General features: G+C 37.9%; 8 protein-coding genes across 8 annotated transcripts; 5 read left to right on the forward strand and 3 right to left on the reverse strand.

The window, feature by feature from the left end:
- Window positions 1-2100: 2100 nt before the first annotated feature.
- On the reverse strand, window positions 2101-3309 carry ATC70_002746 (uncharacterized protein; the record flags this gene model as incomplete). The annotated part of the gene is made up of 1 exon (XM_064822116.1): window positions 2101-3309. The coding sequence occupies one exon, from the start codon at window positions 3307-3309 to the stop codon at window positions 2101-2103; it is 1209 nt and encodes a 402-aa protein (XP_064681802.1).
- Window positions 3310-5654: 2345 nt separating this feature from the next.
- Window positions 5655-6947, forward strand: USV1_1 (Up in starvation; the record flags this gene model as incomplete). Its single annotated transcript, XM_064822117.1, has 4 exons — window positions 5655-5857; window positions 6317-6404; window positions 6464-6724; window positions 6777-6947. The coding sequence occupies 4 exons, from the start codon at window positions 5655-5657 to the stop codon at window positions 6945-6947; spliced, it is 723 nt and encodes a 240-aa protein (XP_064681803.1).
- A 400-nt stretch (window positions 6948-7347) lies between these two features.
- On the forward strand, window positions 7348-8603 carry ATC70_002748 (uncharacterized protein; the record flags this gene model as incomplete). Its single annotated transcript, XM_064822118.1, has 3 exons — window positions 7348-7480; window positions 7534-7722; window positions 7777-8603. The coding sequence occupies 3 exons, from the start codon at window positions 7348-7350 to the stop codon at window positions 8601-8603; spliced, it is 1149 nt and encodes a 382-aa protein (XP_064681804.1).
- Window positions 8604-9692: 1089 nt separating this feature from the next.
- ATC70_002749 (uncharacterized protein) lies at window positions 9693-12248 on the reverse strand (the record flags this gene model as incomplete). The annotated part of the gene is made up of 5 exons (XM_064822119.1): window positions 9693-9745; window positions 9807-9939; window positions 9995-10257; window positions 10319-11724; window positions 11779-12248. 5 exons carry the CDS (start codon window positions 12246-12248, stop codon window positions 9693-9695), a joined length of 2325 nt encoding a protein of 774 aa, XP_064681805.1.
- Window positions 12249-16258: 4010 nt separating this feature from the next.
- On the reverse strand, window positions 16259-16958 carry ATC70_002750 (uncharacterized protein; the record flags this gene model as incomplete). Its single annotated transcript, XM_064822120.1, has 3 exons — window positions 16259-16493; window positions 16564-16696; window positions 16940-16958. The coding sequence occupies 3 exons, from the start codon at window positions 16956-16958 to the stop codon at window positions 16259-16261; spliced, it is 387 nt and encodes a 128-aa protein (XP_064681806.1).
- A 2176-nt stretch (window positions 16959-19134) lies between these two features.
- sge1_1 (Global transcription regulator sge1) lies at window positions 19135-19479 on the forward strand (the record flags this gene model as incomplete). The annotated part of the gene is made up of 1 exon (XM_064822121.1): window positions 19135-19479. The coding sequence occupies one exon, from the start codon at window positions 19135-19137 to the stop codon at window positions 19477-19479; it is 345 nt and encodes a 114-aa protein (XP_064681807.1).
- A 1829-nt stretch (window positions 19480-21308) lies between these two features.
- SFP1_1 (Transcriptional regulator of ribosomal biogenesis proteins) lies at window positions 21309-22008 on the forward strand (the record flags this gene model as incomplete). The annotated part of the gene is made up of 3 exons (XM_064822122.1): window positions 21309-21327; window positions 21571-21703; window positions 21774-22008. The coding sequence occupies 3 exons, from the start codon at window positions 21309-21311 to the stop codon at window positions 22006-22008; spliced, it is 387 nt and encodes a 128-aa protein (XP_064681808.1).
- A 4604-nt stretch (window positions 22009-26612) lies between these two features.
- Window positions 26613-27579, forward strand: ATC70_002753 (uncharacterized protein; the record flags this gene model as incomplete). Its single annotated transcript, XM_064822123.1, has 2 exons — window positions 26613-27234; window positions 27323-27579. The coding sequence occupies 2 exons, from the start codon at window positions 26613-26615 to the stop codon at window positions 27577-27579; spliced, it is 879 nt and encodes a 292-aa protein (XP_064681809.1).
- Window positions 27580-27688: the final 109 nt, after the last annotated feature.

Consider the following 27688-nt stretch of genomic DNA (forward strand, 5'->3'; position numbering starts at 1 on the left):
CCCTAAAACCATCTCTGTGGGACCTTGATAGGTAAAATTTCGGCATTTTGGTCAGAAATCACTTTTCATATTTTCGTAGATTACTCAATAAGTTTATTCAAAACATCTATCTTACATGGCACCACTGGAAGCGCCTTAAAAAGCACTCCAGGAAAGCTTAAAGTTGCATAGGATGATTATCATATTTTACTTAGTCGAATCTGCAAAAATAGCTCGATTGAGTCGAAAGCCATTAAGATTTGGCCAATCTGGAACAAACTATGGATCTGGGGTTGAATTAGTTTTGGCTGGTGGAGCTAGTAGGCAATCTCAATGCCCTTTTCATAAGACAATACAGAAATAAAGGCCCTTGAAGCGTATGAAAAGTAGGTGGCAAGTCATAGCACTATTGCTCATCATGCTATTTTCTTGCATTCTATATTTAATAACGTTAGTCTGGACATTGATGATTCATGGGCTGCATAACATGTCTGCAGTAAATAGGGAAATCTCTGAGGCTTTGGGTCGTCGCTCAAAGAAAGCATTGACAGCATTGAGCAGAGGAAATAGAGCAGAAATAACAGTGGTTTTTGTTGATTGATTTTAAAATCATTAATCATATAGTAGCCAGGCCTGACAAATGCCTAGAGACTCAGTTTCCATATTAGGGCTATAAAAGTGTCTAAGGACTGAACAAGTATTATAATATGATACTAGATCAAAATGTTCGTATCGATCCAGGGCACCCCCTGAATACGTATTTGTGAGACAGTGATATGAAAAAACTAAACATTTTGGCCAAAACCGTTATTTTATATTTTTCATCATAGCTCAATAAGCTTGTTTAAAACATATATTATATTTAGTATCATTCGATGCACATTGAAAAGTACACCAAGGAAGCTTAGGGAAATAACAGAAGTTAAGCACTATTCAATTAGTCGAATATCAAAAAAAAAAAAAACAGATTGAGCAAGTCGATATTCAATCAAATTTAACAAATCGGACGAGAAATCATTGAGCGAAGATTTAATCCATTTTGGCTGGCAAAATCAGTGAATATAAAGGCTGTCTATGCTTTGAAGCTAACAGCATGAAGGGAATTGCTATTTGAAAAAGTGCACTGACTTGACCTGACTACTGAATTTCGACTCTGCCGTGCATTCTGAACGCCTGATAGGGTTAAGTATTGCAAATTGCTCATCCAAATGTGCACATGTTATACATTAGGCTACGCATTATACTTTATTTCGTCAAGTGAGGTTTTAGTTTTTGTAAGATATCAAACACGTTGCCCAACTGTTAAACAAAGAATTTAAAAATACTGAATGAATAACAAGAGCTCATTTTCTTGACAGAAAGCATATGTCCAATGAGTGAGAGCTATGCACTGCCAAAAGGGAGTTACAACAAAGCTCTATGGATCAGCTAGCAAAACCAGATTTAATGAGATAAATGGACTATGCCGCACAAGTACATCACTCTTATTTGTTCGTTTTTCATCCTTCTTTCTTTGGCCTGCCGTATACCAATTCTAAAATATCTATCGATAAATTTCCACTTGAATTTTTGCTGAATGTACTCAGCTCTACTGATTCTGCACAATATTTGGCACAATGCTGCTTGGTCTGCAAACAATGGGATCGCCCTGCCGAGAAAACCAAGCCTAAAGAACCTGTCATCCTCTCATTATTATCTGGAGCTAAAGCATTGCAGCAACATTTGACGAACAGGCCACTTATCGAGCCTTTGAACTTTGGTTTTGCCAGACACGGAAATGCCATGTCTATTTCGAGCTGCTTCATCATTGCCGCATTCTAGAAATATCTCTTTACCACCGACGTTTTCCCAGAAATAACTATTCCACATCTTTTCTAGCCAATCACGAACCATGCAAGCTCCAGCGACTGTACAAACATTCATTACGCCACGGGTGTGAGATCGTGTTCTAAAATGAGGTTAATGCTTGACATTATAAATCTTTCTACTTCTGATGGTGTGTTGTCAATAAATGCTAGTTTTTTTTTATGTGCACATGTAGTATCCTCACGTCAAATCAAAAAGCTATACAGAGTTTATGGCTGTACACTATAGCAATGTATGCCGCCTAAGCAGGTAGATTTATTTGATTTTCTGAAGCTTCTTGTTGGCAAACTTTAGTTTGGTTTGGGTTCTATCTACATCACCATCCAGCTCATCCAGTATTTGATTTTGTGTCTCCAACTCATGTCCAATGGATATGCCCAACTGCTTTTGTCTTGCAAGGATGGCACCAAATTGCTGTACTTGTTGATCTTGATCTCCCATGATCTGATTTTGATAGGCCAACAACCCTTCATTATCCAGGCCTCGAGTCGCCTCAGTTTCTTTTGCCATTTGCTTTTGTCTTTGTGCAGCAGCAGCACCAAAAGCTCTGCCTCCAAATCCCTTGGGTTTTTCTTTCATGACCTCTTTTTGTTGCTGAGGTGGATGCTGGGCAGGGAATCCATAGGCATTATCATCGTCTGTAGCACCATAAAATCCGCTTGTATTGTCGCCCAAGAGTGATTTGCGATCACCTACATTCTTCTGCTGATGTTGCTGTTTATTGCTCTGGGTATTGTTTGATTTGTAAAGCAGATCTTGATCCTGCTGTCTTCCAGTGCTGGCCAATTTCATCAAGGTATCTTTTTCATCTTTGAGTGTTGTTAACATGTCTTGTCTTCTGCGCAATTCCCCATCTGACATGCCGCCATCCATGGAGCCATTTGCTAATCCTACTAATCCAGCATCCAGATTTGAAAGACGACTTGATAGATTCATCAGCAGTTTCTTTGCTTGTACTGTACAATTATGCGAAGCGGAAATTTCATTTCTTGCCATGTGTGTTGACTTTTTGTTGATCAGAGAACGAATCTCTCGGGCTGTATCAGCCATGGTGGTATATTCATCAAGCCAACTTTCCGAAGTGTATGCAGTGCTTGCATCTAGTGCTCTTCCAGTGGGGATAGCCAAAAACTCCTTCCAAATATCCGTCAATCGCCAACGATCATCACGACTACTAAGTATACCTCGAAGATAATCTTCCAATCCTCGGCGACGTTCTTCGATCTTTTCTGGATCTGAGAAAGTAGATGGAAAATAGCGTTTAGGCGGTAACTTGGTTGGTGTAGGCTGTTTGGGGAAGATGCTATGGAACTGTGTGTCAAGTTTAAAAAATTCAGAGTATCGTTTCCAAACAACCCAGTTGCGAACTGCTGCATGCACTTCTACTTTATATACCACATGTGGTTTAGGTACGCTTCGTATTTCGGTTTCTCGAACAAAAATTGCTTGAATAACTTCTGTCATGCTTTGTAAATTAAGTAAAAAAAAAAAAAAAGAAGATAAAAAAAGTGGGATAAGATACAGCTCAAGGACTTTTAATAATAAACCCCCATTACAAGCCAGTTGCGTCAGACCTTCGCATTGCACAAGAAGAGCATAAACAGCAAAATCCGTTTTATATGCTACTAAGCTCTTTCAAAGATGTATATTACATTGCAAATCTCCCTTATTTGTTGCCCCTGTATTCCTTCTGTTGTACTTATGTATTTGAATTAATCTCCTAGATGCAAAATAGGGCTGTTCTGTAAGGATCAAATTGCTGATCTAAAGAATACACAACGCCCGCCTGAAGTACAAGCATCAGTCAGGCCTGCCATTAAGCTTAAGCGCATTTGAATGTTTGAGACGTAGATATTCATAACTTGTTGTGCTTGTCTTACCTCGTTGAGATGTGTCAAAATCTATATAGGCAGTAAACAATTGATAATTTGGTAAAAAAAAATTCATTCAAGTTCCTTAAAAAGACAAATTTTTATTCAAGGAGGCTTTGAGGATACTTGATCCCTAATTAAATGATGGAGGGAATCCGTTTTCAAGTAGTATTTCATTGCAAATTATGTATGATTTGACATGCTGCAGTTATTGATCTGCAGGTAACCCAGTTAATCCGCTACAATGCAACTTTAATTAGCAAAAATGCAGCAGGCCTTTAGTTTATAGAATAGGGCACGCTACTGAAGTTTCAAGTGTTGGCTTCAAATGACTAGGCCAGAAGTTACATGATAGCTCAAGGAAGTGATCGCTAGTCATTGTATCCAACAAAATAGGTTCCAATGAGAGGGCGGCCGTTAAAACGTCGATCAAGCCATTTTGACATCTTTTATAAAACTGAAAATAAAAACATGAGCGAGCCCATTTAAGCAGATATAAAAATCGTATACATAGACCCAATAGGTTGATTGTTATTTTCTAGCTCATTCAAAGTTGTCTGCTATAAATGTGGATGAGATACAAGGCTTTAAATCGAAGCCTGTCAAAACCGGAGTTTGAAATTAATGAATAGCTACGATGATACCATCACTTGCTTATCATCTTCAGGCATCATCTTATAATTACGCCACGCAATAGCAAAGTAAAAGCTGCATCATCTTTATATGTGTGCAAGCAGGTGTTGCATACCTCATTTATGTATTCATGCCTGAAAACGTTTTCGGGTACACCAGCACCCCGTGTCGGCTCAGCATCACATTTATAGTTACAACGTTTGATTGGGAAATGCTTCAACATGCAGTGGTCATTTACAAGATGATTGGGTCATAGGGAGACGAACAACCATTGGATTATATTGAAGTGTTCAAAGGTCACAAGAGTATGAAATGACGAAATAGTTGCGAGGAAGATAAAAAGGAAGTTTTGTGAGAAACCTTTTTCTCCCAAATGGTTCAGTCTACGTTTTACGAAATATAACCGAATGCAGCGATCGATCGATTTTGTTAATACATTTCATCATAGAAAGAGTATATTACATATGCCTGAGAGAATTTGATATTCTGTATCATTGGTCTCTTTTTTTTTTTTTGCTAATGTTTGTCTATTTACTATTGTCGCTGTAAAGCCCTTTCCTTTTGGCCTTTTGTTAAATTCTAAATGGAGTACATATTTGGGACATGAAAAAAAGTATGACTCACCTTGGCATGCGAAAATGGAAAAAAAGGAAAGAGACAATCAATACGTAGTTTCAAATGATTGGGTACACAACCAAATGAGCAATGTAACAATGTGTATGTATAAATAAGGGGGGGCTAGTTGTTTGATTTTATCTTGAATAGGGAGGTAACATCTGGTTGAGCAAGAGGTTCAAATTCTCTTTCTTTTAGTCTCCATGTTTTGGCCCCCCTTTCTATACAAGCTATTTCCTTTCCATTTTTCTTTTTGTTTTAAAACGAAAATTTTTTTCCATCATATTTTTGATTATCCGAATGAATGTACTAAATTACTTTGTGTATTTGAGGATACATTTAGTAATTTGGTTATTTATACTGACTAAAATGCTTTCGAAAACAAACACACACTGTTGTCTTCATGCGTAGATGGAACAGGAACAGGAACAAAAGAAGGGAAAGGATAATTAAAAGGCCTTGTTTTATTTATAAATGAGAGCACAAGAGAGAAAGAGAAAATAGATAGGGAGAAACGAATTGTTAAATAGGGGTTAAAAGAACAAACGAGATGCTACCCGAATTCGGATGTTTTTGGTTCAATTTCCGAGCTCATAAGCCACAAATTGAAAAACTATAAATACTTGCTCTTAATTTTCATAAAAACCAAGAAAAAAAAAATTACTTACCTTTTCTTCTCTCCAAATCACAATGTCTGGCTTCAATATTGCTACCCCTTCAATGACAACTCCTGCTACTATGCAGACACCCTCTATGCAGACACCATCTATCCCTACACCTCATCACAATTCAACTCCATTCGCATTACCAACAACACCTGCGCCATTGGATGCTGCCACACCCAGCAGAGATGCCAACCCTTATTCAGTAGCTGGTATCACACCCACATTACAGTAAGTGCATGTTTTAATTTTTTTTTTTTTTTTTTTTTTTTTTACCTTTTCTTGATCTATACCCAAACGTTATCGTCAAATGTACATACATTGCACATGTCATTTCAATTTTTGTCTTTCTCTCCTTACAATTCGATATTATCAATAAACAATCAACCCAAACTACCTAATAATCTCAACATTGGATCAAAAAACTTGCAACTGTTACCATCCTCTCTCTACCTCTGTTTTTATTGCTACTATTTTAAATTTACTGTGTTTGTATGCTGCTACCTTCAATACTCAGTTGTGGATCAGGTATCTTCATCTTAATGTTGTCTCTCACATGCGTGGATCTTGGATTTGTAAGAGGGAAGATGCACAGCAGAAATTGAAATGACTTGTGTTGGATAACCTTTGGGTGTATAGCTGGGATCATCCATCAAGCACTGTTGTATTAACCTCTTATATTCCCTACAGAAACATTGTTGCCACTGTCAACTTGGATTGTCGTTTGGATCTCAAGACCATTGCACTTCATGCTCGTAATGCTGAATACAATCCAAAGGTATCTATTTTACACTAAGATTTGGTTCGATCCAATTCTTAATTTGAAATGTTGTGTAGCGTTTCGCAGCTGTTATTATGCGTATTCGTGATCCCAAAACTACTGCTTTGATCTTTGCTTCTGGTAAGATGGTCGTTACTGGTGCCAAATCTGAAGATGATTCAAAATTGGCTGCTCGTAAATACGCTCGTATCATCCAGAAGTTGGGATTCCAAGCAAAGTTTACTGATTTCAAAATTCAAAATATTGTTGGTTCGTGTGATGTTAAATTTCCCATTCGTTTGGAAGGTTTAGCATACTCTCATGGCCACTTTAGTTCTGTAAGTAATTTTTATGTTACTATTTCGATCCACATACTTATGCTATGGACAGTACGAACCTGAATTGTTCCCTGGTCTCATCTATCGTATGGTCAAGCCCAAGATTGTTTTATTGATCTTTGTATCTGGTAAAATTGTCTTGACTGGCGCCAAAGTACGTGAAGAGATCTACCAGGCTTTCCAAGCTATATATCCTGTACTTACCGAGTTCAGAAAGCCATAATGTCAAAGAAAAAATTACAAAAATTATATTACATGTAAAAATAGTTAATCAACAAATTACAAACCATCAACACACACACACACACACACACACACACACACATCTGTACCATATATATTCCCCCCCTCACAACCCAATTTTCTTTTTTATAAATAAAGTAGAAGAGTTAAACCTGTAAATGATGAATATTTCTTTATTTGTATCGTTTTGTAGCACAACTAGCGCTTTAGCCCAATGAAAATTTTTCAGAAAATCACTCTTTTTGTATAAAAAGATCATAAACAAGATCTTTTGGTTTGTTTTTCTTCTACATATTTTTTGATCTTACTACAGGACAAAAATAAACCCTTTTTTTTTTCTTTTGCTCTTTTTTTTTTTGTAAAAAAAACCTGATATTACTATGAGTGATACTATTGATATTCACTCTTCTCCTGAGCTTGCAAAGGATGAAGTTGTAACAAAAAAGAGCTGGAAGACCTACTTTGCTTTCGTCAAAGATCGCAATTTTTGGAAAGTTCTTCTTTTGGGCCAATGTAAGTGAACCGCCGCCCAACATTTAATATATGAATCTCATGTTGTTTTTCAGTACTTTCTCTTTGTATTACTGGTACCAATGTCGTAACCACCATCCTAAGCACTCAGTATAACTTTGCTGCACCTACTACCCAAACATTCTTGGTCTATGCTTGTTTAGCTATTGTTTACAATTCCTATGCTTTGTATAAAAGAGGTTTGAAGGGCTGGTTATTGCAATTTTGGAGACGAGGCATTTATTGTAAGTGGGAGGGTAGGGCCATTTAGCTAATATAGCAACTAATCATCTATACAGATTTTGTCTTGGGCTTCATCGATGTTGAAGGCAACTATTTTGTTGTGAAATCTTACCAATACACCTCTCTCTTGTCTGCCATGTTGCTGGATTGTTGGAGCACACCTGTCTGTATGATCTTGTCCTTCTTCTTCTTGAAGGTGAGATATCGTTGGGTCCAATATCTCGGTGTCTTTATTGCTCTTTGTGGTCTAGGCATGTTGGTTGCCAGTGATGTGATCACTGATAAGAACTATGGTGCTGCAGATGCTGTTAAAGGCGATCTCTTTTGTATTCTGGGTGCCACCTTGTACGGTTTATCCAATGTAGGTGAAGAACTCATGGCTCGCAAGCATCCCTTGTACGAAGTCATTGGCATGTTCACCTTCTTTGCCACGTTTATCAACCTTGTCCAAATCTTTATCTTTGAACGTGAGGAATGGGCCAACTTTGCTGATACCAAGGTTTCTGGTATGGTCGTCACCTATACCATTTGTATGTTTGTTCTCTACTCCCTTGCTCCCGTCATGTTCCGTCTTGGTAGTGCTGTCCTTTACAATCTCTCTATCTTGACCAGTGATTTCTATGGTTTGATCTTTGGTTTGGGCCTCTTTGGCTACTCTGTTACCGTTATGTACCCCTTTGCCTATGTTGTCATTATCATTGGTATTGGCATCTATCACATCTTCCCAGCTCCTGTCCCTGGCATTGGTACTTTCACAGATGAGATTGCCGAGAAAGAGTTGAAGGAATTGCATGGTATCCAACATGAAGATGATGTTGAACGTCAAGGCACTCATGTCACTGATGAAGTTATTCCAAACTTGACCACCGAAGCTAAAAACTAGGCTCTTTTATATTTTATCATTTTACACTTAGGGAACTGTCATTTGTATTTTTACTTTTTTAATTTACTATTTAATGTACTAATTATAATGGTGTTGCCCTTCTTTACGTCTTTTGCACACTGTAAATAAAAAGACGTTTCCTAACCCTTTACAGCAGAATTTTGTTCTAGTCATGATAGATGGTTACAGAAGCTTCTGATTCATTTGATGTCTGGTATTGATATCCAGCTTCCAACGACATGTGCATTTCTTTTGTGAAAGTTAAAGGAAAGCGTTGATCATCCTTATACTCTACAGGTAACCACACAACTGAAAAGGCCTCTCCCTTTGTGTAAACATCAATTTCGATCCTTGTGGATCATGATATAATGTTTTATATCCCAAACCAACAGTTGTGCAGAAATCAACGTACAGATACCATATACTTGAATTGATACAATGCTTGGGATTACTGTGAAAAGGACACGGTCGCAGCAATTGAAAACGAACCCTATTTCATAAGAACGAGTTGCAGAGCGTATCCTAATTTCTTATTGCGTTGTTGTACATCATTGTATATATCGGCTCCAGAGAGTTTTTCCAGTTACGGACACGGCATGGAAATAGTATTGGGTATGAGTAGAGTGATTCAACGAGCAGGTCTTTATTATCCCACATTGAGCATTGATCAGCGTATCCACTTAGAGCTTGCTTCCACTTCCAATAATCACTCCATTGGCTAGTGCGGTTTACTATAGCTTTCTTTTTTTTTTTTTTTTTTTTTTGACAGCTCAATTTGAAAGTAGAAATTAATGCACTTTCGACTATCAGAATCATACAAAATTAGCACCATTCGATAGTTAAGGTCTATAAGTTTTTTGGCACGAATTTTTTCAACTCTACTCATTGAATTGATGCCTCTGCAGCTTCTCAAAATTAAACCTTTTGTTATAAACACGTTTAAAAAGTGAGGCTGCCAAGCTGCGTTTAAATACACAATTGTTGATTAATGGATATCATTTACCACAGCTCTCACAAGTTGGTGGTATACAAATTTACTTGGTGGGTTATGTGCTTTGGTTGCCAACTGAAAGAAAGCAGGTCATTTATTCACACGCCCTTCGTCACTTGCATAAGTAATCTGATCCTTGCGCAAATCTCACCTACACCGCACACAGTTGTAAGCCATCTAAATCAATGCCAACCTTGAATGCAATAACTCACTTGCTTCTTTGGCATTTTCTGCCTCCAAATCATATGTTTTGAAATCTCGTTCCTTGAGGATCGCAATTTTAAAGTTGGTCGGCACCTTTTTGCTTTGCTTGCAGGATCGAACAGCGCTTGCGTGAAAAGATGTCTACGAATCAATGTTTTAATTCATGCAACATGTTGTCCGAGTTGGCTACACTTACAGTTTTCACAGAATCCCACATGCCTTTATGCTCTGGTGGCATGAGATGAATATAATCACCATCAATGGCCAGAATATAAACTCGTTTACTCACAAACATGGGCATCTTTCGACTAACATTGTATTTCTTGTACTGGGAGAATAAACCTTCATTGGCATTGGCTGCCGATGGACCTGCTGTTGGGCTTTCCGTCGTTGAGAAATACATTGGGTGATTGACCTCATCCTTTTTGCGCTTGATGGGCGACCTCCAGAGATGTGTAGCTAAGAGTAATTTCAGTAAGTGTTCTGAGCAGATGGTCTAAAACACAAGGGATCAACTTACAACTAGCAGGAACTGATAAAGCGGTGTTTTTCTTTGTAAATGTTAGATCCGTGATACCCTTCAAGCTCTCGACAGTAGTGTCATTCTGCACAATGATATTCGAATCTCCAATCGTCAGCATATACTGATTGGGATCCAGTTTTCTCTTTCTCGACACGAGTTCCAGAACATCGCCGATAAACATGTCCGCATAAACCGGAATAGAGGTGGTGGCAGATACTTCATCACTGGTCATCAATTTGATCTTGAAATCCTTCAGTGGTTTCATTGGCATGGTAGCTTTTGTCAATTTTGCCTTGGACGAAGGCACAGGCACCGCTACAGTGGAAGCATCGGGTTCCTGATGTTGTTGCTGTTGCATTAAATGCGTTGTATAGGTTTGTGCCACACTTTCATCCGATGTCATGTTAGCGTAGGGTGGTGACATTTCGAAATGAACAGCGTCATTGTTATCAGTAGATTGTGCTTGCGGATGGTGATGATCCTCCGAATGCCGTTGTTGTGCGTTTGCTGTAAGGACAGAGGGCGATGTCATTGCGGCCTTTTTCTTTCTCAATGTCTCTAGATCCGGCTTGCTTCTTCCCATCCTTGCACGATCAATGTCATTTTGTTTCGCTTGTGATGGTGTTGCACGACAGAGGGCAAACTGGTCAAACGACACACGTCCTATATTGCGAGTACGATCGATCGCAGGTAAATCGTCTTCAATCTCTCCATCGTCCTCGGCAATCAGCAAAACCCATTCCGCTAAATCGTACGCTGCTTCATCCAATTCAGGCTCACGCTTTTGTTCAACATAATCATACAAAATGTACCCAATAACATCGTCTGTAATAGCGTCTGGTCGTACCACCAAATATACCGGTGTGTAAGGTTGATTGGAAGTAGGTAAATAGACGCATAGTTTGATGGATTTGGACTCGCCTTTGCCAGAGACAAACGAGTATTCAGTAAATGGGTTTTCAGCTGCTGTCGCCTTCTCTGCAATCAATGCTGAAAGAGCAGAGGAGGACTTTGCTTTTGATGTGAGTGCAAGATTCTTTTTGGTATATTCGAGAGGAGGTGCAGGAGGTATGTTAACGGTTGGTTTGATAGTGGTTGCGCTGGAAGGCAGTGGTTCCTCATTTGTCGAATTTGTCTCGTTTACATCAGTCACTGTATGTGGTGTCAGTGCTGTGAATGCAGGATGCGCATTATCGTCTATCGAGGATCGTGGAGAGGGATCAATGGCTGAATCAACAGAAGGGTGGAGCGATGTATTTGGAAATGATCGATGCACTACTGCTGTTGAGGGCCCAGCAGATGAAGATGCAGTGTTTTTCGACACTGATCCTGCTGTACCCATGGTCAATGGGCCAGCAGCAGCAGCTACTGGTGATATCAAATCATGGTGAACGGGTTTCCTACTGATACCAATGAATTAATCTCGAATAATCCTTTGCATTACTAGAAAAAGTTACCCAGAGTTGGAAGACATTGATTGTTTATCCACTTCAATATCATCGTCCTCACTATCTGTTGTAGATTCTTGTACTCTACTGCCCATGGTATGACCTGCAACCATAGCAGCAGCAGCAGTAGTAGTGAGAGCACCATTACCAGCACCACCAACGCCTGATGCCATGTATTGATTGTATCTTATGTTGGGAATATTAGTCACTGGTTTCCGCTGTCTATAGTTTCGTTTTGTTGTACGAGGGCTGCTTGTGATGTTCGTCGCTGTAGCATGGCCTTCATTGTTGAGAAATGTATCGTAGACTGGAGAATAACAGTACTGCATTTCAGGATAAACCGGTGCAGCTAAACGAACATAATCGTCAGACATGACCGTTGGTGGAAACGAGATGATGCGTTCGCCACGTTCATCCATTCTGAGGAACTTGATGCGACTGATGTGGATTAAGTACAGTGGGTCATTAATGAGTGACATGGTGTGGTGGTATATTTATGCGTACAAGAAATTGGTGGAAAAAGAAAGAGAGGAGGAAGAGACATCATGTGTCTAATATGGATTCAAGAGGAGTGATGGAAGGGCACACAAAAGTCACGCTATATGTGATATTGGACATGATTTGTGTGTAATAAAGCACATGTTGGCATGGAAACAAATTTTGACATAACCTCAAGTCAAGATAGCAAGACGTTGATTCATCATTGAACAAAAAACTCATCAGAGTATGTATGCGGCTGTTGTTAAACGTTGGCAAAGGCGCCATCGCCAAAAGCTTGATGTCGACCTGTTAATGCAAGCTTCGCTTATCTCGTTTGCTGTACTGGAATGGTCATCCGGCAAATGTTGTCAGTAATCCAGTATAATAGTGCCTTATCAGCCTTTTATGCTTTAGTTTATCTATTATCTATCCATTCTCCAATGTCAAACATAAACCATTTACCGAGAAAGACACTTCTCGCCTTGTTTGATTTCGTCGCTGATCAAGGCCAACTAGCTTAATACAGACTTGTGTGTAAATCCTGGTGTAATCCTGCAGAAAAACGTATGCTAGGCCAACAAAATACCCTTAAACTTAACAAGACGCTATTTCGTCTCTATGACCTTGTTTGATCATCCGCACAAAAATGCCTTGGTCAATCATTTGCATTTTAATGCCCTTGTTCCTGATTTCTCCATCATGTTCAATGAGCTTAGGTGCCAGGCCATGACGCCAAATATTGTAGATATAACAGACTTTGTGGAATTGCATACATTTTACATCACGATGGTTGAGATTGTAGCAAATCAATAGGAAAAATCCACCAAACTGAAGAGCATGACAAACCCGAAAAGCGTGTTCCTAGAGTATCTGTAGTTGATGCATCGATTTACCAATACGCTACAAACCGTGGTTCTCAGTTGAGCAAATCTGATAGACCCTGACATCCCAGCCTACATTTTTCATTTCGTGCGCTCCAAAAAGCTCGCTTCTCTTAATTTACAAGGAAACGCAACAAGCATTAAACACCCTATGATGGTCGTCAACCGTCTCGCTCATTTTCAAGTACTGGCCACCCGCTCTTGTATGCCTAAAGAATCTATTACTCTGGGTTAATGTTACTAAGCTTGAAGCTCATGTTCACTTAGTAAAGTCCTGAGGTACAGCCCTTTGAAAATCCAGTATCCTGATTATTTTCCGTCATTACTCATTGGCATCGTTCTCAATAACCCCAAATCAAATATTTCCTATTCAAAAAAACAGCCCTCTACAACTTTTATTACACATAAATTTCACATTCATGTAGTAATATAAAAAGTTTTACTAATAGCATCTATTCAAAATCAACCATTTTCAAATCTCACATTTCTCAACAAATATGCTATTTACGCAAATTTCAATTGCACCATCGTTTAAAGGGCAAAAAACTGGTATAAGAACATGCTAGTCTCATGGCTCTAGTATCAATTTTTCAAAAATCAATTTTCGATCGTCCTGTAATGAAATAGCCACCCAAACGCAACTTAATTGAAAACCAAAGTTCACCAAATAGCACTCATTCAAATTCATGCTATTTGGATCTATTAATGAAAGCGCTCAAATGTACATCAAAAACCCATTTAAAAATACTAAAGTAAAGATACACGCTTATATCGCACATCGTGTGAATGAATCACTCCTGATCACAGTGTATTCAATCACACCCATGATGGTCGTAATAAGTGATGGTATCTTTATCCAAAAAGAATCAAATCAATAACAAGCATATTCAAATATGACAACTATGCCCTGCTGCCATAGTTGCACAATATCCCAGATAAAGGATTCCATACTTCAATAACAAACATCACACTTTAAACCATCAAGGTTACATTAAATCATGCTATGACAATAGCTCACCCAAGCCCATCAAGGTTACTCAAATCGACCCTTATGGCCAGTGCTCCTGCATTGATTACCACTTTAAATCAAACATCAACAACGTTTGCCAGATATCGCAATAGCAGAACCTATTGTTCCCTATCATCACTAATCCTACAAGCTAGTTGCAAATGTATAAATACTCTTCTTTTTTTTTTACTCAATTCCAGGATCTTCAGTTCATTTTATACACAAATAAAATACAGTTGATTTCTATTGTATTTTACTATTGCTTTATTTTTTTTGTGAAATCTATTCAAACCTGATTTCACTGCAGTTCCCACTTAAAAGTTGCTTCAATATCATTATTCTACAACGTATTTTAGGCAGTGCTTTAATTAATTATTGCTGTGCCAGAAGGGCTACAACTGTCTATAAAGATTAAGGTATTCTTGATGGGTAGATATGTCTGTGTTGTGCAACAACATGGACAAGCTATGATAATTGAAGTGCATCTCAGATATCTAAATACTGAGGTTCACCAGATGTGATAAGCGTTGTACAAGATAAATTGCTACTTTGGCATTCATAACTTAGTATAAATAGAATAACTCTTGTCTTTATCAATAAATCTTTAGTTTTTGTGTCTGATCTTATTCAAATAAGTCTTTTCTTGTTTTTATAATATCGAACATTTTTCATAAGCTACAAAGAATAAAAGGATTATTATTTGTACTTAACAATTATTCGCTTAATGACACAACCTATTACGTCCTCTTTTCAGGTCGAATTTTGTTCAAAGATAGCTATTTTCAAGCACGAATAACTTGATGTATCATTTCTAAACCGGATCTCCAAATACGTAGGAACAATCAGTTCAAGGACAGATCACATCAGATCATAAACGTTGACATGAAACAGGATTCAGTTAGGATCCGAATCATGGCATGTTGAGAATAATAGATTCAATCTATTATCCTATCACCCAAATCAACCCATCTGATACCTTATCCTCACATCAAATCCCTCAATTCGAATCGTATATAAACCCTTGTATTTCTAATGTAATAAACGATATTCTTTACCTGATTAATTTCATACTCTTTTATATAAATAATTTATTTCTAATAAATTATAACTCATGCTACAAGGCGTTGTGGACGCTTGGAATAGCAACAAATGGCTCACCTTTGATACGCCTTACTTACTGATGCTTTATCGCAGTTTTTTTTGGGTCATTCCAAATTCATGAAAATCACCGTTTTTCCATGAGTATTAGCAAGGAAAAATTCTTGAAAATTAAACGATCGCGTTTTTCACCCCAAATATGAAAACTTTTCCTATGATACATATTAGACCAAATTGATCGTAAAGATGGAATGCAGCACTAGATACTCTTTCTATGAGACTTTCATATACTGAATGTTGACATATTTACAGAAAACCTGGTTTCGTATTTTTGCAAATTGCTCATTATTTTCGGTTTGAGAGCTAAATGTAATCAGCATCATTCGATGTGCCTTCATTGACTCTTTATAAGTGCATTAGAAAGTAAAGTATTACAACGACAGTTTTCATAATCAAATTTAGCAAAAACATTTAAAGAATGTGAGATCAAGTCAAATTTGAACACGAAAATACCCACTGTACAATTTCAAATTAAAGTGCAGCAGTTACGGCTGACACCACGGCAGAAGGCTGAGAGCAAATCTACTGGCCGTGACGTCGAGTAGGGCGTTCTCTCATTTTACATGCACTCGTTTTTTTTATCCCTTTTGCAAAACGCGTTTAGTATCAAACCATATTGGTTTTGGAACCCTTTTGGTTGAAAATAACACTCTAGCTTCTGATAACACGGTCATGTACTGTTAAAAGTGCTTGACACTGCTTCTTTCAAGTAGGATATAGTAGGTACCATTCGATAACGAGCACTGAAAGACGTAGAATTAGTACTAATCGAATTTGTTTATTAGGTTTTGATAATTTTTTTGCCTGTTTGACGTGGGTGCTGATATCCTTGCTTCTCTGCTATCTCTGTTGTCTAATTCATTGGTCATTATGTCTGGTAATTGCTTCTTTGGTCCCTGTCTCTGGCGGTTGCTTCCTTAGTCTCTGTCAGGTCTCTGGTGTCGCTCGTTCTTTGGTTTTTCTACCGTGCTGACATTGCTGCTGGTGTTGCTAATGGTGCTTGCTGCTGGTATTTGCTGATGGTCTTTCTGATGGTCTTGCTGGTGGTATTGCTGTTGGTCTTGCTGATGGTCTTGCTAATGGTCTTGCTAATGGTCTTGCTGATGGTCTTTCTGATGGTCTTGCTGGTGGTATTGCTGTTGGTCTTGCTGATGGTCTTGCTAATGGTCTTGCTGCTGCTGTTAATCTGGTCTTTTCTGGTCTGCTATCTGTGATGTATGCTCGTTCTCTCGTCTATCTCTGGTGATTGCATATCCTCTGGCGTACCTGTGGTGGTGATAAGTGGTAAGTAATTTCTTTGGTCTTTGTCTGCTCTCTGCTGATGGCGCTCGTTCTTTAGGTTTTCTATGGCGCTGGTGTTGCTGCTGCTGCTGCTGCTTATATGGTCTTTCCCGGTCTACTATATTTGGTGCATGCTCGTTCTCTGGTCTGTCTCCGGTGTTTGCCTATACTCTTTTGGCCAACAATCTGTGGCTGTGGTAAGTGGTAAGTATCTTCTTTCTTCTGGTCGCAATGATATATAACTTCTTTGAACGCTTATATTTTTGCTTCCTTTCTCGTGATAATGCATTCATGATGTTTGCCTTGTTGCGCTTTTTTCTTCTTTTTTCTTTTGTTGGTAGTGCTTCCTCTGTAGCTTTACATGAAACAATATTAGTCATTATGTTGTATCGCAAACTTATAATACCACTGTTGCTTTTGCAGTTGTGCGTATTTGTGCCGTGTTGCTTTACATCCGACTATTACTACCATGCGCGTTGCTCATGTGTGCATTTTTCTTGCAACAGCAACGAGCTTTTTTTTTTAACATCTTTGATGTTGTGTTTGTTATGCTTTTCTTTGACTTGCTTCGTGTGAGCATTTCTTTTCTTTTTTTTTTACCTACATACTACTATACTCTTATACTATTATGTTCTTTTCTTCTTTCTTTTATTAGTATTATGTTTCTTTGAAGCATACCTTTTTTACGTTGTGTGGATGTGCCTATCGCTGAAGCTCAACAAGACTTTATCCGACACCAGGAGGTAGATAGGCTGCCTCCACTTGGTCATCGCTACTTACTTTAGTGATGATTGAGGGTCTCAATGCCTGAATTTAAAGCTAGGTGGTGTAAGTAAGGCATGCTCTTCTAGCACCTGAGGGAAGTTTGATGATAGTTACAGCTATATTGCTATATATAGCGGAGCTTAAAATTTTGCCTCACATCAAAACAGGGGGAAACCCTCGCAAAATTTTTTTAGGTCAGCGGAGTTTTCAAGCAATTTGATTGGCTGAGAGGTTGAAACAGAAACGGTCTACAACTATATGATTTTGGTTTGGTTTGTCATATAATATGGCGTTGTCCTTTGTAATAATAAAAGCTTAATAAAATGGAAATACAAGTGTATAAGTACACCTGTAATGTTCTTCAGGATGGACATTGTTTATGTCACAATGAAAACAATTTAGTAAAAAAATAACATTTGAGTTTGTGAACAATACCTAGATATGACGATTGCACAGCATTCTAAAAGAGGATAAACAACTTACAATAACTAATATCACACCTTCATTTTTCAATGTTGCATTACAATTGCTTTGATTGCTACAATAATAGCTTATCCAAGCTTGTTCAGAGTTATTTAGATTGAATCTAGCCGATGCTTTTGAATTTTTATCACTTTAATCAAACGTATTATAATTTGCACGAGAAAACGGCAATTTAAAATTACTTGATAACTAGTTATTAGAGTAAAAGAATATATTTCAATAGGTTGCTCGAGTAATTTAGTGGGAAGAACGTCAGATTGTTAGATACAAATACGTAGAGATAGTATATGTGGAATACATCCACTATGATCTGCATTCCGACAGTTCATCCAGTTAACAGATTTAGATATAAACTGTATGTACGCTGGATTAGATGTACGATATCGATTTATACTACTGTAGGGGGAAAAACTGTCCCGTTCGTTCAAATAATCTTGACTTTTACCCAGTATATTGCCACAACTCAGAAAACAAAGCTACCCCATACTGCGTTCGATAGAACAGCTTATAGGAATTACAGCAACATAAAAACCTTATGGCTGGACTATATTTTAATCCCAGTATAACCAGCTAAAGTGAGACGTGGCAAAATTGTTAGGTGGGTAATTCTAGATGATATAAAATGGTTGATATCTTTACTTCCAATAAACGTATCGAAGAAATCTAAAAAACTACCCGCGATATGCTCAGGATATTTAATATCCCAGGAGCATTCCGAAAGTATAAAAGAAGCTAATTTCTTCATATTTTTTCTTTATTTCTTTGCTTTCTTATTTTTTTTTCAAAACTTTCATTTTGCCTGCTCGTTTAACACAAGATTTGCGCAACACTCTCCAATCCTTGCTCCAACGTGGTCGTTCTTTCTCAAAGATAAAAAATTTGTATCCAGGAGTGGGTAACTCTACTCTTACAAGGCTCAGAAAACTATATTGCCCTGACCCAGCTAGACCTCTTGGCGGAATACCAAAAAAACTTGGTGCTAAAACTATGTCCCTAGTGTCAAGAGGACTTCGATCAGGTGCTTTAGATAATCCCCGAGCAGCACAAGAAAGTTTAAGATCGATGGGTCAAGATACGTCAATTGGTGGCATCCGCAAGTCATTGAAAAGAAACGGTCTTAAATCTCGAATAAAAGCAAAGATAAATTTTGTTAGCAAGACAAGCAAGCGGCTTCGATTGGCGTGAGCTAAAAAGCATAGGCATTTTACTATTGCTGATTGGCGTCGTTGGGTGTTTTCGGATGAAACAAGAATAAACGTTTGAGGCTCTGATGGTAATTCTTTTTACTGAACGAATGTTGGCCGAATCATGCAGTCGTATCAAGCCAAGTCTCAGTTGCAGGGAAATGACGGTGGAGTCATGTTCTGGAGTTGCATAACAGCGGAGGGGCCTGGTTATGGTACTACCATTATTGAAGACGCAATAAACTCGGGCTTGTTTGTCGATATTTCGAAGACATCATTGAACGACACTCTTGAGCACTTTGGGAAGACACCATCTGATGTGCGAATTCAACAAGATATAGCAACACCGCATACCTCCGGCATTACTAAGCGATGGTTCACCGACAATGGGTTTAACCTAGACAAAATTATGGATTGGCCACCCAAAGCCCCGATCTTAATCCCATTGAACATGTCTGGCATCTCCTAAAGCTTCGTCTTAATAAGTATCCCACTAGGCCCTCTACAAAAGAAGAATTAGAGCGGCGTATTAACATTCAGTGGTACAAAATAACAGAAAAAGAGTGCCAGAAATATATTGATAGTATACCTGCCCGAATCAAGGCTGTCATCAAGAGCAAAGGTGGTTCAACTCACTATTAATGATTTTATAATAAAATGTACATTTTTCTATATTTATTTTTAACCAATAAAATCATTGGATTTTAGTTTTTGAAAAAGTTATAATTATATATAGATAGCACTGGTCTCTCTCATTCAAACGATATATATTTCGACTTTGTATACAAAGAAATGACCAAAAACCTGTGCAAAAAGACAAAATTTTAAACGAACGGGACAGTTTTTCCCCCTACAGTACATATGGTACTTGAAAACCTTATATTATAATAGATATAACGTAGAGCTATCGAACGGTTTTTGTTTTGTGCAAATTCAATTATTATCTGTCAAGATATGGCCAAAAAAGCGTATCATGCAAAACTATCGATTTTTCTTCAAAATCTGTCTGTGATAGCAAGCAAAAAATCTGGTGACGATTTTTTGGTCAGGACAGTGCAGTAAAAAGGGGTTAAAAAAAGCAGGTAGAATACTGTTAAAATCCTTCTTTATTCGAAATTAGGATAATGTGCAATAAACTGTATATTCTACGTCTCCTCTATTTATATTATTTGGTTTATATCTCTTATCTGGCAGCAGTTTAGTAGTTGCCAGTGGTTCCATTACTTTATATATTTTTGTTGGGTCATTTAGTTGTTGATCTGATGGATCAAGAACGGTATTTCAATATATGGTTTTTGAATCATGCGTAAAGAATAGCTCTTTATTGTTGAGCCTGTATCCTTTTAAGGTATATTTATGTTACAACACATTACAATACCCTTGACATTTACTTTAGTATCTGTCATCTCTTATTTTAGAGCATTTAACCCTTGCTATCATCATGCTAATACTATTATTATGCATGCCTATCTGCTGATGATAGCATGATTTGATTGAGATGACATTTATTTTGGGCTTTGTTTATGATGGGAATCTAGTCTAGTTCACTTCACATCCTACTTCTGAATATAAACGGATTTAAGTTATATTTATTTGGATAACCTTTTCATTACAAACACAAAACTATTATAAATGACAGATCAATAGGAAATCAACTAGTTGTAGACCTTCGCTGCTTCGATCGCTCAGCCAATCAAATTGCTTGAAAACTCCGCTGACCTAAAAAAATTTTGCGAGGGTTTCCCCCTGTTTTGATGTGAGGCAAAATTTTAAGCTCCGCTATATATAGCAATATAGCTGTAACTATCATCAAACTTCCCTCAGGTGCTAGAAGAGCATGCCTTACTTACACCACCTAGCTTTAAATTCAGGCATTGAGACCCTCAATCATCACTAAAGTAAGTAGCGATGACCAAGTGGAGGCAGCCTATCTACCTCCTGGTGTCGGATAAAGTCTTGTTGAGCTTCAGCGATAGGCACATCCACACAACGTAAAAAAGGTATGCTTCAAAGAAACATAATACTAATAAAAGAAAGAAGAAAAGAACATAATAGTATAAGAGTATAGTAGTATGTAGGTAAAAAAAAAAGAAAAGAAATGCTCACACGAAGCAAGTCAAAGAAAAGCATAACAAACACAACATCAAAGATGTTAAAAAAAAAAGCTCGTTGCTGTTGCAAGAAAAATGCACACATGAGCAACGCGCATGGTAGTAATAGTCGGATGTAAAGCAACACGGCACAAATACGCACAACTGCAAAAGCAACAGTGGTATTATAAGTTTGCGATACAACATAATGACTAATATTGTTTCATGTAAAGCTACAGAGGAAGCACTACCAACAAAAGAAAAAAGAAGAAAAAAGCGCAACAAGGCAAACATCATGAATGCATTATCACGAGAAAGGAAGCAAAAATATAAGCGTTCAAAGAAGTTATATATCATTGCGACCAGAAGAAAGAAGATACTTACCACTTACCACAGCCACAGATTGTTGGCCAAAAGAGTATAGGCAAACACCGGAGACAGACCAGAGAACGAGCATGCACCAAATATAGTAGACCGGGAAAGACCATATAAGCAGCAGCAGCAGCAGCAACACCAGCGCCATAGAAAACCTAAAGAACGAGCGCCATCAGCAGAGAGCAGACAAAGACCAAAGAAATTACTTACCACTTATCACCACCACAGGTACGCCAGAGGATATGCAATCACCAGAGATAGACGAGAGAACGAGCATACATCACAGATAGCAGACCAGAAAAGACCAGATTAACAGCAGCAGCAAGACCATTAGCAAGACCATCAGCAAGACCAACAGCAATACCACCAGCAAGACCATCAGAAAGACCATCAGCAAGACCATTAGCAAGACCATTAGCAAGACCATCAGCAAGACCAACAGCAATACCACCAGCAAGACCATCAGAAAGACCATCAGCAAATACCAGCAGCAAGCACCATTAGCAACACCAGCAGCAATGTCAGCACGGTAGAAAAACCAAAGAACGAGCGACACCAGAGACCTGACAGAGACTAAGGAAGCAACCGCCAGAGACAGGGACCAAAGAAGCAATTACCAGACATAATGACCAATGAATTAGACAACAGAGATAGCAGAGAAGCAAGGATATCAGCACCCACGTCAAACAGGCAAAAAAATTATCAAAACCTAATAAACAAATTCGATTAGTACTAATTCTACGTCTTTCAGTGCTCGTTATCGAATGGTACCTACTATATCCTACTTGAAAGAAGCAGTGTCAAGCACTTTTAACAGTACATGACCGTGTTATCAGAAGCTAGAGTGTTATTTTCAACCAAAAGGGTTCCAAAACCAATATGGTTTGATACTAAACGCGTTTTGCAAAAGGGATAAAAAAAACGAGTGCATGTAAAATGAGAGAACGCCCTACTCGACGTCACGGCCAGTAGATTTGCTCTCAGCCTTCTGCCGTGGTGTCAGCCGTAACTGCTGCACTTTAATTTGAAATTGTACAGTGGGTATTTTCGTGTTCAAATTTGACTTGATCTCACATTCTTTAAATGTTTTTGCTAAATTTGATTATGAAAACTGTCGTTGTAATACTTTACTTTCTAATGCACTTATAAAGAGTCAATGAAGGCACATCGAATGATGCTGATTACATTTAGCTCTCAAACCGAAAATAATGAGCAATTTGCAAAAATACGAAACCAGGTTTTCTGTAAATATGTCAACATTCAGTATATGAAAGTCTCATAGAAAGAGTATCTAGTGCTGCATTCCATCTTTACGATCAATTTGGTCTAATATGTATCATAGGAAAAGTTTTCATATTTGGGGTGAAAAACGCGATCGTTTAATTTTCAAGAATTTTTCCTTGCTAATACTCATGGAAAAACGGTGATTTTCATGAATTTGGAATGACCCAAAAAAAACTGCGATAAAGCATCAGTAAGTAAGGCGTATCAAAGGTGAGCCATTTGTTGCTATTCCAAGCGTCCACAACGCCTTGTAGCATGAGTTATTCGTACTTAAAACGGCCAAGTTTGGACAGAATCTGGCCGAAAAATAAGGCGCAGAATGTTGCGCTGCCAAAGAAGTAAATTACAGTTGTATCTAATGTCCCTGATGGTCTGCATTGTATGAAACTAAGTCTCTAATAAGTAATAAGCGCTTTGATTCCAATTCCAGGGCTCTGATCTTGCTTTTTGAGATGTGCAATTATAGTAATTTTGACACTTGAGCGTCAATTATATTATGCAAATTTTAATCTAACGACTCCCTCGGATTGAATAAGGTGTTTGTCAGGTTAGCAGGATACTTTTGATAGCCATGCATCCACAATAGAGATACCATATCTAGCCATAAAACTAGACTCAAAAAAGTCTATTCACAATATTGGACACTCATAATTAGTGAGGAGAAATGGCCGATATCGGACACATTGAGTCGGTACCAGTGTTGCATACAAGCATGCATCTTAGGCTACATTCACTTTCTTCTCAAGCCATTTTCTTCTCAAGCCACTTTTACAGTGTAGCAACATAGATGATGTTTATCGAATCACATCACATCTATGTTTACAAGTCCAGTCAATTGTGTGTGCACGGATGCCTCAGGAACTACAATAATAGATTTAATATCCCCTACGTCAAGATGTTGAGATCCACCTACATTATATGTAACGTATCGACTTAAGTGGCCTCTTAACAAGCTGTATCAACAATCAATAGGCCCCAATGGCCTGCTATCTATATACCATCTCAGCGTAGTAGTAGTCATTGACCAGAGATCTATCATATTATTTAAGCTAGTTAGATGCCTTGTGATATAAAAGTTATTTGCTTTCGTTTTAAATACAATTGACAGCTGATTGTTTCACTTGACATATTTATTACCAATGCACCAGCCTTGCCAGTACAGGGAAATTTTGGCTGAAAAGAATGATTTTGCAGCACGACATTGTTAACCATATTTCAGGAAAGACGCATCATCCCATTAAGATAAAATAAAAACCATCTGGTAGCTCTACTTAGGATTCACTTTAGGGTGTGGAGGTTATCCAACGATTTAGAATAGAATCATATTGGCCATGCATCTAGTTACAGAATCAAAATGCGCATCAAATGGTATCACTATTGATGGTCATCCCATAACAGCTTCTATGCGGACGAGCCTACAGTTTGAAGGGCTGCTTTTAAAGGAAAGCATTTAGCAAATTTCTACCAAGTTATCTGTAACAGTACTCGTTGCGTAAACCTAATAGTTATGTATTCTTTGAGCCTATTTTTTGAATCTGCAGCATCAGATTTCCTGGAAGAACTACAATACGTAATAGGTCATCATCCCCGCCAGATTGTTGCAAGACAATCTTTCAAGGCTAACTTTTGCTGTAGTGGCGCATATGTAATTCTCTTTTTGCATTGTTATTAGTCGCCCTAAATTTATTTCATAGACTTGAGCACTACATAGCTGTCTCCGTAGTGTTATTAAAAAAATACGCGTTTTTGCCACTGTAAAGTCCAATTTGGGGGGGGGGGGGTCAAAAAATCGACTTTGGCAAGGAAGCATCGTAGTTGCCAAAATGAGGTCTCATTTTGTAGAGCAAGCAAAGGGAATCAAAATTTCATTAATAAAGAAGCCAGGTTGAGTTGACAGTTGGTCAAGAAATAGCGTCCTTTATACAATATTGGTCTCGTTGCACTTTCTTCGCGTAACTAATTGGCACGCACACACTGTAGCAACCTAAAATCCGTTAATATCTTTAGCAACCTATTGACATGAGCATATAATGATCCTGGTCTAAAGATTCTAGCATCGACACTGGGCTTCTTGGGGTTACTGTCCCCCATTGTTCGTAACATGTGCAGCACAGCGTTAAGCCTTTGCCACACGGCAACGAAATGAGACATCATTACCAAGCGGTTTTGGATACAACATTTCGCAATGCCTCATTAATCAAGCTATTACTCGTAATTACTTGTAGTGAAAGGCTCCTGTAAGAAGCTCATTACTCCAATTTAACTCATTTCAGAAAAAGTCATTCAATCATCTTCTTGACATAGGCTCTTGTTTTAACTCGTATAACCTCCTATGATTTAGATTACTTTCAAATGTAAATCAAAACGTAGTATCAAGCGTGAATGCAGCGCATTTAAGCATTTATTATATATCTCCTATTGATCATCTCGATATTCTGCACCTGCTAATACCTCAGGCATGTGCAGCCGCCATATACTCATCAAATCTATCGAGTGATTTGTGGTTACAGTGATCCATTGTTGTGGATTTAAATCTTTGATGGAAAAAGCGATGTTCACATTTTTTTTTTAGCTTGAGAGCAACGTATTTACATTCACTGATTAAAAGCCACTCATGGAAGCTTCTCTCATATGTCCATGATGGTATTTACTAAACCACTTGAACAGTGTATGAATGCATATGTAGAAAAAGCTCAAACGTGCAAATCCACTGTGGCGTTCATGGGTGATAATAATATACGGGGAACTAAATTTCATGCCTACTGTGATAGCAACGGAATCGATTTACTTTATGACGCCACATTATCCCGAGTATTCAGGTTCCTTGGAGCGATATGTATGCTGTATTGAAATGCCTCGTCTGAACAGATCACTTGCATCTAGTTTCATCAAGATAAACTACGCATATCTGTTGTTTATTTGTGATTGTTATTATTACAAGTATATCCAGCTGACAGGTCATCAACAACAATACTGGTTGGAAAAAAAATGCTTGGGGTTGATAGAATTACATGCATTTGCGCATGCCACATCATCTACTTATCTACTTAGTATAATAATTGACAACTTTTTTTTTTTTTTTTTTTTTTTTAAATGTTAGACATATGCCACCATTCAAATTTAGAAGACAAAGAACATGCATATCAACGTGATGATGTTTGATTTTTTTCCTTGACTCGGGAGACCTGGAGATTGTCCAATATTAAAATTGATTTGTATTGCGTGAGACCAAAAGCTGCTGAAAATCAATAGAGATCAAAATCATATGCTAATCTGAATGATATGGGGATCATGCTATCTGATCCTTTCTTATGAACGAATAGGATATTTTCTTGACATGAAATGTAGATTAGTGGGTGACAGAATATATAGGAACAAATGGGGTCAGGCACCGGTTGCTACTCTTTTTGTTTGTTTGTTTGTGTGTATTTGGTGGATGCCTTAAATTATCAGTTTATTCTTTTTCATATGTATAATCTGATTAAGCTTTTTTAAAATCGACTTGATGTCAACAAGTAACTCCTTTACATGCAAGTAAATTTAAAGAACAAATGAGAGAGAGAGAATGATGCATTTGCACATGTAATCATACATACATGTAAATATTGCAATGCTGTTTTATTATTTTTCAAATGCTTGTGAGTTATGATGGTATTTTATTATATTCCCCATCCCAAACAAAGACGTGAAAACGTGACCAAATGGAATATCCGTGAAACGTACTATTACTTGATTTGCTTACCACTATAAAAAATAGTAGATGATATGCTGGTTCTTTTTCCTTCTTTTTTTTTGCTTGTTTCCCCTTTTCTCTGTTTTATCTCTTAGCAACAACAATAATAACAACAGCAGCATGATCGTTTCATCAATTCTTGATCCAGCAGTGATTTCAACATTTCTAGTATCAGCGGCAGTCTTTGGATCTTGGTTCACATTTTGGTACAAGACACATCTCGCACGCACAGAGAGAGAAAGAGCCTATGTGTGTACGCTGCTCAGTAGTTCTATCACCAGCACATGCTCAATACCACTTGTTTATACACTACTGACCAATGGAGGTGATCTGACCGAGATTCTTGCTTATCGTACATGGACAGTCATTGCAACTACATTTTTCATGACATTTTTGATTACAGATCTTGTCATTGGCAGTATATTCTATCGTAGCAAGATTGAGCTGCTCACTGGATGGATCCATCATATCACTTATCTGGGCACACTCACTTGGGCAATTCACAATCAGTATACAGCCGTGTTTATTATGATGTGTTCATTGGAATTGCCTACTTTTATATTGGCATTAGGCTCAGTTAGATCTCAATTACGTCGGGATTATGTATTTGCATCTACATTTCTGATCACCAGAATTCTCTTTCATGCATATGCAATCAAATGTGCCTGGGTTATGAAACCTTACGGCCCTGTTGTCACTGCATTATCGGCGTTTTTCCCTGTTCACTGCTTTTGGTTTTATGGTAAGTGGTGTCTAATGACATTCAGGGAGAGAGCGAGAGAGAGAGAGAGAGAGAAAGTAGTATCTTAAATGGGCTATCTCTATATTAGGGTTCATCAAGCAACAAATTCGCTTAGCAGCAAAGAGAAAGCAAGAGGCACTGGTCAATAAACAGGCACAAAGAAAGAGATCCAAACATGCATCACAGCATATTCAACCAAGCGTCATTTCAACCATCATCAAAACCACCGTTAAAAAGACATCTGTGTCGAGAAGCAGCAAAGCGACTACGAATAATACCACGCCCAGCTATCTATCTTCACCCACTCCCTCATTTCATCAATCTCCTCCTGTATCAGTCCATTAAATTGTTTATATTTTCAACTCGACTCCTCGTTGTTCTTTATTATCATTCCCCCCTCAACAACCCCCCCTTTTTTTACTTTATGTATAGTATCCAATAAAGAATCTTTCTT

This window comes from Mucor velutinosus, assembly GCF_035048745.1.
Source record: "Mucor velutinosus strain NIH1002 chromosome Unknown tig00000093, whole genome shotgun sequence".
Classification (NCBI taxonomy): domain Eukaryota; kingdom Fungi; phylum Mucoromycota; class Mucoromycetes; order Mucorales; family Mucoraceae; genus Mucor; species Mucor velutinosus.